Source organism: Macrotis lagotis, chromosome 5 (genome assembly GCF_037893015.1).
Source record: "Macrotis lagotis isolate mMagLag1 chromosome 5, bilby.v1.9.chrom.fasta, whole genome shotgun sequence".
Lineage (NCBI taxonomy): Eukaryota > Metazoa > Chordata > Mammalia > Peramelemorphia > Peramelidae > Macrotis > Macrotis lagotis.
Window position 1 is genome coordinate 138,309,439 of NC_133662.1, and position 18,631 is coordinate 138,328,069.

Consider the following 18,631-nt stretch of genomic DNA (forward strand, 5'->3'; position numbering starts at 1 on the left):
AACATTTGTAATTCAGGGTATGGGGCAAGTCACTTTTCCTTACTGTATTCTGAGCAACCCTCTTAAGACTACAAATTATAGAGCAGGGGCTCTATAATTGGTAGATGAAGTTCTGTATACCAATCAAATCAGGTATGGTTCCTGCCTTTTTATGCTCACATTGTGTATTTCTGTTATTCATGATTGTTATTTCTCTACTTGATTGCATAGAACAATTAAAAATTCAACAAAAATACTAAATTAACTTGTTTATCTTATTCCCTTATTTGACTGCAAGCTCTGTGAAGGAAATCACCTTTCCCTACCTAACATTGTCAACAATGTAACTAACATATTACTCTGGGAAAAGTAGGACCTTAAATATTTGTTTAATTTGCTGAATTGAATGAAATTCAATTAATGAATTAATGAAATTGTTGGATGAAGATTGCGTGGGGTCAAGCAAGTAGTTAACTGTTATCTCTTCCCTTGTCTTCTTTCTCCTCTGTTTTTATGATAGATTCAGATTGATGAGATGATTTTGGGTGGGCATTGTTCTTCCTATTTTCTGCAGGAAGTCATAGCTACTGCATTCTTGGCTATTGTAATGATGAAGAGAATACCTGCTATAGTGATCTCAGTAAGCATTTATCAGACTAGCTGCCTGGCAAGTGGCATTCACTAGAAGTGTACTATGTGGCATCTTTCCATGGTGTATAGCAACAGAGATAGCTAAGCTTTGAGGAGAGCCAAGAAACTATTGAGCTTCTTATTATTTTCAAGAAGTGATATTTTAGATGGTCAGTAGTGGTATATTAGAGATGGTCCTATGTTTTAATGTGTATATCGTGGACTTAGACATCCAACATGAAGACCTAATTTCAATTAGTCATTTCAGGCAGAAACTAGTGTCATGTGGACATCTCATCAGGCTGATTCAGTATCATAGTGACTTGGCATGTAGACTAAAAGAACATATGGGACACTACCATAAGTGATTTTTACTTCTTTCTGTTCTACCTGCCAGTTAGGGCAATATTGAAAAAAACTTTGGTTTACCTTTTCACTCTAATTGTACTTGGAGATCCATTTTTTATAACAAGGTAGGAGTCATGTGTCAGGAAGACAAAGCTTTTTCTACTTCCTGAGTAGAGGCATTAAAGGACCCCTTTTCTTTTCCTTTATAAAAAAAGTGTTTTGTTTCAACCCCTCTCTCTTCTTTCTTCTCTATGCACTGGGGAGAAAAAAGAAAGAAAAAGAAGGGAATACAGAAGACCTGCATCATTTAAATATAGTAATATGAAATAAATTCATATATTGGACATATCCAAAAATGCATTTTTTATTGGTTCATCATCTCTTTGTCATGAGGTGGAAAGCATTCTTTTTCATCATATTTCTGAAATCCTGGTTGAGCATTTAATTGATTAGAGTTTTTAAGCCTTTCAGAATTGTCTTTCCCTTTCCACAGTCCAGTATGATAATTTTATATAAAGTAGTTGAATTAAATATCAGTTTTAGTTAGCCAGTTGATTCCTCTTAGCAACTTCCAGGCAGTGGCTTAGTATATAGTGGCATCAATTAGAAATTGCCTCAATTAGAGGAACAAAGTCCCTTATACAAAATGAAACAGAATTGTAACAAGGTTTCTGAACAGAGTAAACTAGTTTCATTACTGTCAGTGTTGATGGTGCATGCACTAGTTGAAATGAAGAGGGAAAAAAGGTTCCACACTGTATTTAAAGTATTGCCTTTCAGAAGGCAATTTGAAGTATAAAGTCTACTCCCTTTTCCTTCTTTTCCATCATCTCCATCATCATCATCATCATCATCATCATCATTTCCTTTTTCTTTTTGCCTGTGGAAGGAGAAAAATGAAAACTGAGGAGGAAGGATTTGTAATGTCACAGAATAGGCAGTTCCTGCCAAAATTATATTGACTGTTGGCAGTGGTACCTGATTAGTAGATGGAAGAAAAATGTATACTTTGTGCCACTGGCTCCAGGACTTAGCAGTGATATTTAATGAAGGTGCAAAGTAGCCACTGACTTTAAAATTGTTTTACTAGGATAGAAACATGGTAAAATACTCTTCATGCTATCATTTTGATAGAAAATTTAAAAAGTCATGATCTTTGACTAATATGAAAATATGTTTGACATAATTGTACATGTACTTCAGATTACTCACTGTCAAGGGGAGAGGGAGAAGAGCAAGATCAATGTAGAATTCAAAATCTTTCAAAAATGAATATTGAAAATCATCTTGACATGTAATTGAAAAAATATTCAAAAATTTTTAAAAAGCTAATAAAAGGTATGATCCTAAGGATAAAGCATTTTGAATTTGAAGCCATATCTTGGCTATATGGGTTACCATGTATAACTTTAATTTCACTGTTGTGGATAGAGAGCTTTGAGTGAGGAATTTACAAATATCATTATAGATTGGCATATAATTCTGCAGTTCAAAGTTTTACATGGTGGTCTGGGTGTACTCAGAGGTTAAATAATCTGCAGAGTTACAAAGCCAAAGTGAGTTAGAAGTGAGACTTGAACCCAGATCATACGATTTATAGTCCTGTTATCTACTCATTATTCTATGTTGCATCATAAATTTAATATGATGCAAAACAGTAGGAAACTTTTCTTTTAGGTATTGTTTAACATTTATCTACAACTTTATCTTTTTATAGTCTTTGAAAATACATACAGTATTTTAGAACATTTTTTACTTGAGAAAAGGGCATTGGAAGTTAACTAGTGTGATTTTTGTAGGTGTTTATGAAATTTAGGTATGTAGATAATTAGTTCTGCTCAGTATTTTAATTGACTACTTCTCAAGCATTACTTTGCAGTAACAAGGTGTATTGACTTGTGTATGTATGTGTGTGTTTATATAGTAATATTTGAAATTCATGAATTTTACTACTCCCTTCCCTGCTGTTAGTGAGAATTGACTATTTATTTTCTGTTTTAAGTAGCAACTCACAATGAACAAGAAAGGTACATGATGACCTTCCATATAGTCGTATCTGACATATAAGAAAAAATATTTATGTTGTAAATAATGTCTTGATATTTTCCTTTTTCAAAAATAACTTTTATTCTTCAGTTACAAAAGAAAACATTAGGACTAACATACTTTTTATTGAATGAGTGACCAAAAAAAAACCACATTGAAACTTTTCTCTAAAGGACTATTGAGGTTTATTCAGCTCCTATTCTGGAAGAAATTGTGTAATTACAAGGAAATCACTTTGCCATTAGCTAATGCATTTTGGGTAAGGCAAAACATACAGTACAGGTGAAAAGCAGTGCTTTCTAGTGGTTATTTTTTGTTCACCCAATATTTTGTTATTTCCATGGGTTAATTTCTTCCTCCCCTCCTAATCCCACCTTTTCTTTTTTGATGACTGGGTCTATTTTATCCAGTCTGGAAGTAATTGTGATTATTTCTATGCTGATCCCAGGATTGATGGGAAGAGAATCTTTGAATTGTTCCATTTTTTTTTTGGATCTGAGGGAATTCTCTCCTCTTTGGCAACCTGATGACTCTCCTGTTTTAGGCTTCATCATACTGGTGTTCTTATTTTGGATACTCAGTCAGCTTTAGCCATGCTTCATCTGAGAAGGATCATGCTCAAGATGGTCTACCAACCTTAGTTGGGATTATAAAAAAAAAAAGCTCATCATGCTTGGCTCATTTCCTCTTTATGCCCAGTCCTTTCCTAAAGCAATGGGAATCAAATCCATCAGGAAATTCTACTATTTTCTCAAATTTTGTGTTTTGATTCTGAACAGTCAAAAATGAACTTAGGAATACAAATCTAACATGTGACATTTTCTTTCTCTAAAGAAAGAAAAAAAGAAGAAAAAATATTGAAGACATCAGTCAATCTTAACAGCAGAACTGAAATTAGCACACAGGTATAGACTGTTCCTTTTTGAATTAAAAATATATTTGTTTTATGTATAGATGTATATATATATATATATATGTATGTTTATATGTATATATGTATGTATATATGTATATAATGAGTAACTAAGTGGCTCAATGGATAGAATTCTGGAATTAGGGAGACCTGAGTTCAAATTTGGCCTCAAATACTTACTAGCTGTATGATCATGGCGAAGTCACATAATCCTGTTTATCTCAGTTTCTTCATCTGTAAATTGAGCTGGAGAAAGAAATGGCAGACTATCCAGTATCTTTGGCCAAGAAATGCCCAAATTGGAGTCATGAAGATTTAGAAATGGATTGGAAATATGGAGTAGGTACTTTTCCAGAAAGTGATTTAAAGGAAATGACTGAACAAAATATAAACATTTATGTGTGAAGGTATTTATTTATGTATGTGTGCATGCATGGATACAATATAATGGTGGTCCTATTAATGTCATTTTCTTGAGAATTAAAATGGCATTAGAGGTTGCTGGGTAAATTTTACTCTTGTCATTTGGATATCTCAGACCTGTTTCCTGAAACTCAAAATAAGCAACTGATTGTCAATTTAGTTAGATAATCAATTAGTTCAATAAAAGAATTCACTTGAGAGAATTTTCACTGTCCACACAGCCACCATGATTCATGTCAGTGTCAAATTTCTATAGTAACAATATTCCCTGTGCTGTTTACTTTCTGCGCTTAGAAAAACAAAACTGAGAAATATCATTGTCAACCTGGGATAAGTAATTCATGGCAAGAAAATTTGATATTCTGTTATTATGCACATTGTTCAAAATTTGAAATTTTAAGTAGTATTAAGCCAAGCAGTGATTAAATCAGATCTTTTGCAGAATAGCAAAATTATGCCATGATACTATTTTTCACATTCACGTAAGATTCAAGTAAGAGTTTTCTTTTTCTGTTCCATAATTTAATATTTGCTTCAACTGAAAAATTTAAATTGTTAATCTTTTATGAAGCAGTCATTTAAAAATCATTTTGGATTATGAAAGATGTAGAATTAAGTGACTTTGAGGAAATGAATATAAAAATTGAATCTCAGAAGTAAATCTGAGTATGGAGTTCAATTTTTAGTTATATGACATTATTGATATTTTCAGAATACACATCATGAATGAACCTGCTTCTAGCACAAGTGGCCAAGAATTTGATGTATTCAGTGTCATGGACTGGAAAGATGGAGTAGGCACTCTGCCAGGAAGTGATTTAAAGGTAAGTTGTCTTCAGGTAGATTTTTATTGCCAGTTCATTTTTAATAAATATGTGTATTTATATTCATTCTGTCAAATACATAGGTACAAAAATAATTACTTAAGCACACATTGAGTGAGTACTTAGCATAAAATTGAAATTTGCATATTTCTCTTTTGACTTATAGGTCCCTAAAATAAGCTATGAAGCCATTCTATTATTTCTCCAAATTAAAAATATTAAGAGACTTTCATTTCCAAAAGTTATGAGTCCCAAATGCAGAGAACTAGGGAACTTCCTACTTTTGATCATTTTGCAGAATTTAAGTAACAACATCAGTATTTAACTTTTCAAGTGTATTTTAACGCTGAAAAGAATTATATGAGCCCTGTTTCTTGTTCTATTGGCTATGTGATTTTATATTATTATTATTATTATTATTATTATCATCATCATCATCGCTTTTTTGTGAGTCAGTGGGGTTAAGTGATTTACCTAATATTACACAGCTAATAGGTTTCAAATGTCTGAGACTGGAATTTTACTCAGGTCCTCCTGCCTCTAGGGCTGGTGCTTTATCTACTGTGCCACCAAGCTACCTCATGGCTATGTGATTTTAAATAAATTATTTAAACTTTTTATTTCAGGTTCCCTACATAAAGTGGATATTTTGTTATAATAATGGTAAATAGAAATAATTTTGAGAAGCACTTTTCCTCCTTGGGGAGAAAAATTTAAAAATATAAATGTTTTGTATTTTGTTTTTCTTCTAGTGAGTAGCTGCTTTTTGAGTAAATCAAGCGCCAGCTGTCACATTCTTTTTGATACTACTTTGCCGGAGAGTAACTTACTAATTGGTAGTATAGTGTTTTCATAGAGTTAATAAACTTCTTATTTTCTCCCATTGTAAAATATATCCAAAGTCTATCTTGTCATTAAAAGATGTGTTGGACCTCGCTCTAAATCTTTAGGTCCAGGTATAAATGTAATAATATTGGAATGAATAATCTTATCTGAAATTCAAGACCTATGTTCCATATTATTTTAGAATAGAATAATTGCACATATTTTCCTAAATGTGTGAATTGAATGAAGATGCTATATGAGAAGATAAATATACCTTGATCTGATAAGTTTCTACTCTGGGTTTATACAAAAGTAACCATTTATATATATATATATATATATATATATATATATATATATATATATATATATATATTTATAATATACAATATATATGCATATATAATATATAAAATCCAAGTGTTTTCTTGAATTGTCATATAAATTCTTCTTTGTAAATAGAATCACTTTAAATGTAGTACAGTACTTATATTTTAAAACAACCTATTGATCAAACATTTGATAATAGGTTATAGAACTTATTATGTGCTAGGCAATGTACTTTTGTTAAATGAATGTCTTTTTTGTAAACAGGTCAATTATTATTTAAATTATCTACTTTGTAAATAGAGGTTATTGAATACTTTTTTTCAGGAAGACTGTTCCTATCAATCAAGTCCTCTTGGTAAAGATAAGATTGGAACTTCTGACTCCAAGGCAGTGCTCTATCCCCTGCACCACCTAGACTCTCAGTTGTTAAACATTTACCAGTACACTCTTATATTGCTCTGTAAATGTTGCTTGAGCTCAGCAGGAGTGTAATAGGAGGCTCAAAGGAATGACATCACCACCAGACAGAAGCCCCAATAATTCTATCATCATCATAATAATGATGATGATGTTATCTGATGTTTATATGACACTGAACTTTAGATATAACCATTCTCAATGAGCCTCACAACACCCCTGTTTCCACCTGTATATCTCCCTAAATTAGATCACAGAAAAACATTGAAGGAACATTCCAATTCCTTATTGGGCAGAGGTGATTCTGGACATTAGAAGTCAATGTAATTCATTGAAATTATAGCTCTGGCAGGTTTCATCAAATTGGAATGCTTTTTGAGAATGGTATAAGTACAGAATTTATATCATTTAGAAAAGTCACCAAGTTAAGACATCACCAAACTGAATACAGGAAGATTGATTTTTCATGTATGGCAACTCTAATAGGATAAACTTAATGGAAGAGGGTTTACAATATTCATTAATAGAGGGAGCATCTGCCTCAATTAAATGATGGCTCCATGAAAGGCTATTTTTGAAGGAGCATTGAATGAAGATTCAAGAGATCTGAGTTGTAGTCCAGCTGCTACTAGTTTGTCTGACCTTGAGTTATTCCATTTCCCTCTGCCTGAGTTTTCTCATTTGTAGAATTAGTGTTGGACATCTAGCTATTATAAGTCCTATCCTGCTGCAGCATTCTGGGTTTGATACTATGAAGTTTGATCTGGAACTTGTCCTCATGTTTAATATAGTTTCAAAAATATATTCTTATAGGTTTGTTTGCAGAGGCTTATTGTCACAAGAGGGGTAAAACACTCAGAAAAATTTTTTTAAAAGCTCTTGTTATTTCATTGGTACAGTTGAGGATAGGTTAGGAAATTGCTTTTCCTAATGCATGTGGGCATCTACTAGGCAATTTAGAATCTTAGGAGAATTTCCTGGCTACTCTAGAAGATGAGGGTACTTTTTAAAGCTCATGTGGCTGTATAAGTGAGGGCTTTAACCTGAGTCTTCCTGACTCAAGACCTCCTTTCTAGCTATTCTGCCAAGTATTTGCAGATTACTGCGCTATATAAATAAATTTTATGATGCTTATGTATGTCTTTCTCTGTTGCCATTTATTATCCTCTGTTTTAGGTCTATATTTGTTAATTTTTACTTTAATCACCTAATGCTATTTTTTCTCTCTGATCTTTTTTTTTAATGATTCATTTCCTATAATAATAAAACTTTCTATAACCTCTCTGTGCTGTCATAGTCAGGTTCAGATACAATTTCATGGAGAGAGGATCCATCTTATTGAATAATTTGGATTGCTTCAAGGTTAACCAATCAATGGGATTTTAACAATTTCTCTATTCATTTGGTTAGCATAGAAAAGTAATGATACCCTTTTTAGTTTGAATTATCTAATTCAACTGCTAAAGCTCATCAGATTACCTGTCTTAATTGTGATATATTTTCCTCATTTTGTATTGTATAGATATAGCCAGAAATAGTTTCATTATCTTTTATGGTCACTGTAGTCTTCATTATTATACATTATTGGTGTTTTAGGTTTGTATTACTCTTTTTTCCCCTTGAGGCAATCCAGATCCCCTATACATAAAATTTTGTTTTTGTATTAAAACCTGAGTTACATAAGAAATCTGAAGGGAATTTGGTCTCATGGAAACAAGATTACAGTAAAACTGAATTTATCATGGAATCTTTCTTATCTTTTATCCATAGTCCCATCGTCTGGGAAAACTATTTTTGATTTAATATATATGTAAGTATTATCGATTGATAACTTAGTTTCTAGAAAAGTTGTTTGTTTTAATGAAAAGAACTCTTACAGGGGATAGAAGCCCTATTTCTAATCAGCATCATGACCTTGGCACAAGTCAAATATTTTCTAAGCCTCAATTTACTCATCTATGTAATGGAGATAATAATTTATGTCATCCTAAAGTTGGACAAATAAAATAGTAGAAGTTAAAACTATTTGATGACTATAAAGCATTATATAGATACAAGGTACTCATAATGTGTTTCTGAAATATGTAGACTGTGACGTAGACCTATTTTCCCCCAGCAAAACAGCAAGCTCAGGTTTCAGAAATAAATCAATTAATGCAAGGGATGCTTTGTAAGCTCTATAGAATGTTTCTTTACAGTGGGATGTATTTCTGTTTTGAAGAGGTTTGCCTGAAGAGTCTTCTGATAAGCTTTTAGTTAGGAAGCTTTATATATCCAGTATAACCATAACAGCTTATGGACAACTAATAGGAAAATAAAAAAATACTTGAGACTGAATAACAGAATTGTTGGAAAAACACACTTGTCAAGTGACCTCTAAGATGCCTTCCAGATCTTCTGTGATTTGATGTAGAATTGTGACCTAGGAACAAGATTTGGAAGGGAATGTGAGGATCATCTGTTTTGATCCTCTTCTGTTACAGATGAGGAAACTGAGGCTCCAACAGGTTATTCAAGTTTTCCAAGGTTACAAAAGTAAGTGGCATAGTCAGGGTTTTGAACAGATTAAATGTAAAGTAAGGATTTAGCATCTACATAAAATAATTATCTAAAACTATTATATGAAAAATTTTACACATTGCTAATTATCACTAGTACAGATTATATAAAAATATTGCATATACTACACATAATAACCTTTACATGGTATTGACTTAAAGGTTCCCTAAATACTTTTATCATTACAGGTTCTTATTGTAAGTAGTAGAAATATTACAATCCCTAATTTCCTGAAGAGGAATCTCTGGGAGTTTCAGTTTTTTGTTAAGATGTATGACCTATAATTGTTGGAGCTAAGACTCACACTTGTTAATAAGGTCTTAATACTACACACCTTGCATTCTTTCTTAGGGAATTTTTAAAAACATTGTTAATGTACTTACCTTATAGCTTTGAGGGTTTCTTAAAATCTTATTTTACACATGTTTCAAAACAGAACAGAGCTGTTTGCAGCCTACTGGCACTCATCATAGATGACAAGGTCCTTCAGATACTCTTGGTCATGGACAACATTGTGCTGTGAATGCCTTAATCCTTGGAATGTGTCAGGGCTTCCTAAATGAGATCTAAATGAATTTGGCCTAACAGACCACTCAGAGAAAAATGAAAATAAAATGAAAAGATCATATAAAATGAAGGCTGCCTATTGTTAAAGCAGCAGTTGGCTAAACAACCTGTAGAGCTTGTACAGATTGTGTTCAAAAACACTAAAATGAACAATGTGCTGCACTCAGAATTGAACAGGTTAACAACCTGTCTATTTAGCAACAGTATTCTTCCAGCAATGTTCTATGACTGTAAGTAATGAAATATCATAGTTTTTCAAAGAATTAAAGTTAAGGTTCACTCTTTTTTTCTCAATTGATATTTTATTTTGTTTTTCCAATTACATGTTATGATAGTTTTTCAACATTCATCTACTTGCATATGCTTATTTTTAAGTTACATAATTTCCTTCCACTCTCCCTTCCCACTCCACTCCCCTCTGTGATGAACAGTCAGGTAAATATTGTATATGTTTACAGATTAGTTGTTTTTGGTATGAGGAATTAGGATTAATGGAAAAGAAAGAAAACCATGAGATTGGAAAGAATTACATCAAAGAAATTTTAAAAAGTGAATGTAGGGATGGCTAGGTGGTGCAGTGGATAAAGCACTAGCTCTGGAGTGAAGAGTATCTGGGTTCAAATCCAGTCTCAGACACTTAATAATTACCTAGCTGTGTGGCCTTGGGCAAGCCACTTAACCCCATTTGCCTTGCAAAAACCTCAGATCCTGAAGAATTTTTTTTTATTTTGTTTTGTTTTGTTTTGTTTTTCTTCCTCTGGATATCCGTACCTGGTCTCCTAGAGTTGCCCTAGCTCTCTGAGGGAGTTGATCATCAAGGTTGATCAGCTCACAATGTTGTTAATGTGTTCACAGTTCTTTTGGTTCTGCTCCCTTTACTCAACATCAGTTTCTATAATTTATTTCATTCTTTTCTAGTCTAATCATTTATGGTTTCTTATAGAACAATAGTATTCCATATACCCTATACCATATATTCATTGTTTTCTAGTCTAATCATTTATGGTTTCTTATAGGACAATAGTATTCCATATACCATAACTTGTTCAGTTATTCTCCAATTGATGGGCATCCCTTCAATTTCCAATTTTTTGCCACTACACAAAAAGTTGCTATGTATATTTTGAAACATGTAGGACTTTTCCATTCTTTGTAATTTCTTCTGGATATAGGCCTAGTATTGGAATTTTGGGGTCAAAACTTATGATCAGTTTTATTACTCTTTGGTCATATTTCTGTACTGTTCCCCAGAATGGTTGGATCAGTTCACAGCTCCACCAACAATGCATTAATGTCCCATTCCTCCCACAACCTCTCCAACATTGATCATTTTGCCTTTTTGTCATCTTAACCAATTTGATAAGTGTGGGGTGATACCTTATAGTTGTTTTAATTTGTAGTTCTCTAATCAGTAATGATTTGGGGTATTTTTTCATATGATTATATATGTAGTTTTAATTCATTTGAAAACTGTTATATCTTTTGACCATTATCAATTGGGGAATGACTTATATGCTTATAAATTTGTTCCAATTCTCTAAATATTTTATAAATGAGACCTTTATCAGCACCCCTTACTGTGAAGATTTTTTCCCCAGATTTCTTGTTTTCCTTCTAATTTTAGCAGTATTGGTTTTATTAGTGCAAACACTTTTAATTTAATATGGTCAAAATCTTCCATTTCTTGCAACTTATACTTTATTCTTTTTCTTGCTTTGTCATAATATTTTCCCCTTTCCATAGATCTGACAGAGTATTTCATGATCTGTAAATTGATTTAGGGTGACTCACTTTATATTCAAATCCTGTAAATATTTTCACCTCATTTTAGTGTAGGGTGTGAGATGTGGGTCTATGTCTAGTTTTTGCCATACTATTTTCCAGTTTTCCCAACAATTTTTGTCAAATAGTGAGTTTTTTCCCCAGAAGCTTATGACTTTGAGTTTGTCAAACATTAGATTACTATAGTCATTTACTACTGTTTCTTTTGAACATATCCTAATGCACTGATCCATTACTCTATTTCTTATTCAGTATCAAGCAGTTTTGATGACTGCTGCTTTATAGTATAGTGTTAGATCTGGTTGAACTAGGCTACCTTCCTTTACATTTTTTCATCATTTATATTTCTTTTTAATTTTTAATTAAAGATTTTATTTATTTTGAGTTTTACAATTTTTCCCCCAATCTCACTTCCCTCCCCCGCCACAGAAAGCAATTTGTCAGTCTTTACATTGTTTCCATGTTGTACATTGATCCAAATTGAGTGTGATGAGAGAGAAATCATATCCTTAAAGAAGAAACATAAAGTATAAGAGATAACAAGATCAGATAATAAGATAGCAGTCATCATATTCTTGACCTTTTGTTGCTCCAGATGAATTTTGTTAATATTTTCCCCAGCTTGGTAAAATAATTATTTGATGTTTTGATTGGTATGATACTGAATAAGTAATTTATTTTGGTTAGAATTGTCATTTTTATTATATTAGCTCAACCTAGCCATGAGTAATTGACATTTTTCCAATTGTTTAGACCTGACCACTTTATTTATGTGAGAAGTGCTTTGTAATTGTGTTCATATAGTTTCTGGCTTGCTTGGGAGGTAGATTCCCAAGTATTTAATATTGTCTGCAGTTACTTTAAATGGAATTTCTCTTTCTATCTCTTGCTCTTGGGCTTGGTTGTTCATATATATAGAAATGCTGATGATTTCTGAGGATTTATTTTATATTCTGATACTTTACTGAATTTGTTAATTGTTTCAAATAATTTTTTAAGATGATTTTCTTGGGTTCTCTAAGTATACCATTATATCATCTACAAAAAGTGAAAGCTTTGCTTCCTCATTGCCAATTCTGATTATTGCTAAAGTTGACATTTCTAATACTATGTCTAATGGTAATGGTGTCAGTGGGCATCCTTGTTGAACCCCTGATCTCATTGGAAATGCTCCTAGTTTATCCACATTACATATAATATTCATTGATGTTTTAGATAAATACTGCTTATCATTTTAAGGAAAACTCCATTTCTTCCTATACTTTCTAGTGTTTTTACTAAGAATGGATATTGATTGTATTTTTATCAAAAGCGTTTTCAGCATCTATTGAGAAAAATCATATGATTTCAGTTGATTTTGCTATTGATTTAAAATTATATTGTATGTGTCCTTTGTATTGAATTATTTCTGCCTACCTGGCATAAATCCTACCTGATCATGGTGTATTATCCTAGTAATAACTTAATGTAATCTTATTGCTAATATTTTTTGAGATTTTTGCATCAATGTTCATTAGGGGGATTGGTATATAATTTTCTTTGTCTATTTTGGTTCTCCCTGGTTTAGGCATCAGCATCATATTGGTATCATAAAAGGTTGGCAGAACTTCTTTTTTTAATAAATACTTTTATAATGACTTTTTAAAAATAAAAATGTGAATCCTATACTGGGTAGTCTCACCCATACCTTAATTTATATAGAATAGCAATTAATTATACCTTTAAGTTTGATAGAATTCACTTATAAATCCATTTGGACCTGGAGACTATTTCGTAGGGAGTTTATTGATGGTTTCTTCAATTTCTTTTTCCTGAAATGAGGTTATTTACGTATTTTATTTTCTCTTTTGTTAATCTGGGCAGTTTATATTTTTGTAAATATATTCATCCATTTCACTTAGGTTATCAAACTTATTGACATATAGTTAGGTAAAATAGCTCCAAATTATCTCTTTAATTTCCGCCTCATTAGAGGTTAGTTCACTCTTTTCGTTCTTGATATAGGCAATTTGGCTATCCTTCTTTTCAATCAGATCATTGGTCCTTTCATAAAACCAACTCTTTGTTTTATTTTCTCTAGATCAATGGTTTTCTTGCTTCTAATTTTATCAATTTCTCCCCTGATCTTCAGAATTTCTACTTTGGTGTCTGATTAGGAATCCTCAATTTGTTCCTCTTCTAGCCCCTTGTTGCATACCCAGTTCACTGATCTTTACCCTCTCCATTTCATTCAAGCATTTAGAGATAACCAGTTTTTCCTAAAAACTGCCCAGGCTGCATCCCACAAATTTTGGCATAATGTCTCATTGTTATCATTTTCTTGTATGTAATTATTGATTATTTCTCTGATTTGCTCCTTGATCTACTTATTATTTAAAATTATTTAGTTTCCAATTAATTTTGGTTTATTTTTTCATGACCCTTTGTTACATGTAATTTTTATTTCATCATGATCTGAAAAGCTTGCGTTTATTATTTCTACCCTTCTGCATTTGATTATAAGTTTTTTAATGCCTTAGTATGTGGTCAATTTTGGTATAGGTGCTCTGTACTGCATATCCCCATTACATTTTCTCCAGAGGTCTATCATATCTAAGTTTTCTAAGATTTTATTCACCTTCTTAATTTTCTTATTTATTTTGTGATTAGATTTATCTAGTTCTGAGAGGGGGAGGTTAAAGTCCCACATTCTTAAAGTTTTGCTCTCTATGTCTCCTTGTAATTCACTCCATTTTCCTCTAGGAATTTGTATGCTATACCACTGGATGCATACATGTTTAATAATTCTATAGTTTCATTACTTATAGTGTAATTTCCTTCCTTATCCATTTTAATGAGATTAAGTTTTGCTTTTACTTTATCTGATATCAGGATTGCTACCCCTGATTTTTTTACTTCAGCTGAAGCATAATACATTTTTGCTCTAGCCTTTTGTGTTTACCCTGGGTATATCTCTCTGATTCAAATGTGTTTCTTATAAACAATATATTGTAGAATTCTGGTTTTTAATCCATTTTGCTATCCGCTTCCATTTTATGGGAGAATTCATCTCATTCACATTTACAGTTAAGATTACTAGTTCTATATTTCCCTCCATGCTTTCCCTATTTATATTTTTCTCTTTCCTTTCCGCCTATTCCTCCTCACCAAAGTTTTACTCCATTTCCCCTTTAAATTTAACTTTGTTTATTTTCACCTATTCCTCTACCTTCCCTTTTATCATTCTCTTTTTTCCTTTTCCTTCCCTTCCCACCCTCCACCCAAGTTCCCTGTAGAGTTGGATAGATTTTTAAACCCAAGAGGGAATATATCTTATTCCCTCTCTGGGCCAAATCTATTGAATAGAATTTAATCAGTGTTCACATCCTCTCTTCTTTCATCTAACATAATAGATCTTTGTTCCTCTCCACTTGCTCTTATTTATTGATAGTACAGTCAATCAAGTACCATCAATCAAAATTTGTTTAAATGATTGCTTGATAAACTCTAAGTACTATCAAAATACAGTCACAGATTGCTTGCTTGCTTGTTTTCTAAGCAGCATTGCCTCATAGTCATTAAGTCCCCTTCCCCCTTCTGTCTCATTAGAAATATACTTCTCAAGAATCTTGAATCATATCAAATTTTAATCATTTTATACTTTACCTTGTTTTCAAGTACCTTCCAAGGACACATAATCCTCATTAGCAAAAGTATCATCCAAAGCCAAATCATTTCAGGAACCATTTGTACCCCCCCCCCCCCAGCATACTCATTCTACTACACCCCACCCCCCTTTAGCTCCCCAACCAGGGTACTTTAAACCCCTGTTGATTGAAGTATGGATTAAGTCTTACCCTTCTAAGTAGGTTCCCACCCTCTGTTCCTAAAACCACTTCTGATTTAATTAACTATTGTGTCTCTAAGTGCTCTATTTACAGGGACACTCTGAAGGTCTTTCTTAAGACCTTTACAGCTGATTGTAAGGTATGAGTGATACTGCCCAGTATAGAATGCCCTCATCTGACAAAGTGCTGAGTTTTATGAGCAAAGCAGAATTAAGTAGCCAACTGAGAAATGATAAGTTTAGAATAAACATTCCAGTTTTTAATCTGGACTTTTTGTCTTAAGCATAGTGATGTCATTTTGGTCCTCTTCAGTGGAAAGATAAGAACCAACCCATACTCATATCATCTAAATCCAATCTCTTCAATTGTATTCAGCACTTTAACTGTCCTACAAGACATGCAATTCTTAAGAGTTATAAATGTTGGGGCCTCTAGGTGGCACAGTGGATAGAGCACTGACCCTGGAGTCAGGAGTCCCTGAGTTCAAATTCAGCCTCAGACACTTAATAATTACTAGCTGTGTGGCCTTGGGCAAGCCACTTAACCCCATTTGCCTTGCAAAAATCTAAAAAAAAAAAGTTACAAGTGTTATATTTTCCCTTGAAGTTCTCCACTGACATTTGTTTAGTTTTATTTTTTCGTTCTCCTTCTCCTTTTTCTTTTCATTCATCTCTTGAGTCTTGTATTTGGAGTTTGAATTATATGTTCAGTTCAAGATTTTTTTTTTAGAATTCATAGCATTTTATTTTTTTTCTTCTTCAGTGTTTAATTTATTTGTTATTCTCATTTTGTACAAATGTTTTTTTACATTAATAAAATATTCTTGTTTACAAGTAAACAAAATACCCCTCCTCCCCCATGGATATAGATAGACTTGTTTGGGCGAAAAAAGTAAAGGTTAGAGGAAAAAATTAAAATAAAATAATAATTAATATAATATAAATATAATAATAAATATAAATATAAAATATAAATATAAAAAAATAATAATAGTAATGGATGAAGCAACAGCCCTGGAGCTATGAGCACCCGAGTCCACATCCAGCCTTGTAAACCCAACAATCACCCAGCCATGTGACATGCAAGCCACTTGATCCCCACTGCCCTGCAAAAACCAAAAAAAAAAGAAAGAAAGAAAAAAAAGACCCAAAATAATATAAAATATTAATAATAGTAGGGGTGGCTGCGTGGCAGACAGAGCATTGGCCCTTGAGCCAGGAGCACCTGGGTCCAAATAGGGCCCCAGACACCCAAAGATCACCCTGTTATGTGGCCCCAGGCAGGCCATCCAGCCCTACTTGCCCTGCACCCTCCCCCAAATAATCATAACAAAAAATGTGCTTCAGTCTTTGTTCCAACACCAACAACTCTGTCATGGGTGGATCTCATTCTTTATGATAAGTCCATCACAAAAGTTATTTCCATATTTTTCCACCTTTGCCATTGCTGATCACAACTCCCTCCTTTCTTATTTCTCCACTACCATGTACTCTATTTTCTCTCTCCTTTCACTATGACTCTGCTGTAGGGTCGCTGAGTGGCGCAGCAGACAGATCCCTGGTCCTGGGGCCAAGAAGCCCTGAGCCCCCATACCACCCCTTAGGCCCAGAATCCACCTGGCGCTATGGTCCTGGGCAGGCCTTCCAATCCCAGCCCCTTGCAAGAAGTAAAAAAGAAAATGTGTTATATCTGACCACTCTCCCCCCATTGTCCATCCTCTCCTCCTTTATTCACATCCCCACCCCTTCCCCCTGCTCCCCCGTCCTTCTTACTCCAGATGTCTATACCCCATTGAGTATATTTGCTGTTTCCTCTCCTAGCCATCTCTGATGAGAGCAAAGTTTCCCTCATTCCCCCTTGCCTCCCCCCTTCCATATCATTGCAATAGCTCATTGTAATAAAAAAAATCTTATGTGAAATATCTTGGACTATTCCCCCCCCTCTCCTTTTTCTTTCTTCCCTTCCATTTCCCTTTTTTTCTATTGACTCCATTTTTACACCATATTTTATCTTCGAATTCAGCTTTCTCCTGTGCTTCAACTATAAAAGCTCTCTCTACCTGCTCTATTAACTGAGAAGGTTCATATGAGTATTATCAGTGTCATTTTTCTACGCAGGAATACTTGCAGTTCATCCTCATTATTTCTCATTATGTCCCTCATATTTCCCCCCTCTCCTCCAATCTCCATGCTTCACCTGAGTCCTGTATCTGAAAGATCAAACCTTCTGTTCAGCTCTGGCCATTCCAAAAGGAACCTTTGAAATTCCCCTGGTTCATTGAAAGTCCATCTTTTTCCCTGGAAGAGGACATTCAGCCTTGCTGGGTAGTTCATTCTTGGCTGCATTCTAAGCTCTTTTGCCTTCCGGTATATTGTATTCAAAGCCCTACTAGTTTCCAATGTAGCTGCTGCTAAGTCCTGTGTGATCCTGACTGCAGCTCCACGATATTTGAACTGTGTCCTTCTGGCTGCTTGTAATATTTTCTCTTTGACTTGGGAGTTCTGGAACTTGGCTATAATATTCCTAGGGGTTGGTTTTTTGGGATCTCTTTCTCTGGGGGATCGGTGGATTCTCTCCATTTCTATTTTGCCCTCTGCTTCTAGAATATCAGCGCAATTTTCCTGTAGTAATTCTTTGAAAATGATGTCAAGGCTCTTTTCCTGATCATGACTTTCAGGTATTTCAATAATTTTTAAATTATCTTTCCTAAGTCTGTTTTCCATATCAGTTGTTTTTTCAATGAGATATTTCACATTTTCTTCTAATTTTTCATTTTTTTTTGGTTTTGAAGCATTGATTCCTGATTTCTGGTAAATTCATCAATCTCCCTGAATTCTATTCTTTGTCTGAAGGATTTGTTCTCCTCAGAGAGTTTTCTTATCTCTTTTTCCATCTGGCCAATTTTGCTTTTTAAAGCATTCTCCTCAATAAATTTTTTGAACTGTTCTATCCATTTGACCTAAGCTGGTTTTTAGCATGCTATTTTCTTCAGCATTTTTTTGGATTTCCTTGACTAAGCTGCTGACTTCATTTTCATGTTTTTCCTGCATCTCTCTCCTTTCTTTTCCCAGTTTTTCTTCCAGCTCCCTCATTTGATTTTCAAAGTCTTTTTTGAGCTCTATCATAGCCTGAGCCCAATTTCTGTTTTTCTTGGAGTCTTT

At 33.4% G+C, this 18,631-nt stretch overlaps 1 protein-coding gene across 6 annotated transcripts in view; it reads left to right on the plus strand.

Moving 5' to 3' along the window:
• The window catches only part of L3MBTL3 (L3MBTL histone methyl-lysine binding protein 3), a 168,942-nt gene that overhangs the window by 16,649 nt on the left and 133,662 nt on the right, over positions 1-18,631 (plus strand). For 5 of the 6 annotated variants that reach the window (XM_074187570.1, XM_074187568.1, XM_074187567.1 and 2 more), the window contains exons 2-3: positions 3,838-3,908; positions 5,052-5,163. In XM_074187570.1, the coding sequence (XP_074043671.1) occupies positions 5,062-5,163 (102 nt within the window). In that variant the 5' untranslated portion in view covers positions 3,838-3,908; positions 5,052-5,061. The remainder of the gene's footprint in view (positions 1-3,837; positions 3,909-5,051; positions 5,164-18,631) is intronic. The other variant, XM_074187566.1, reaches the window with a different exon arrangement.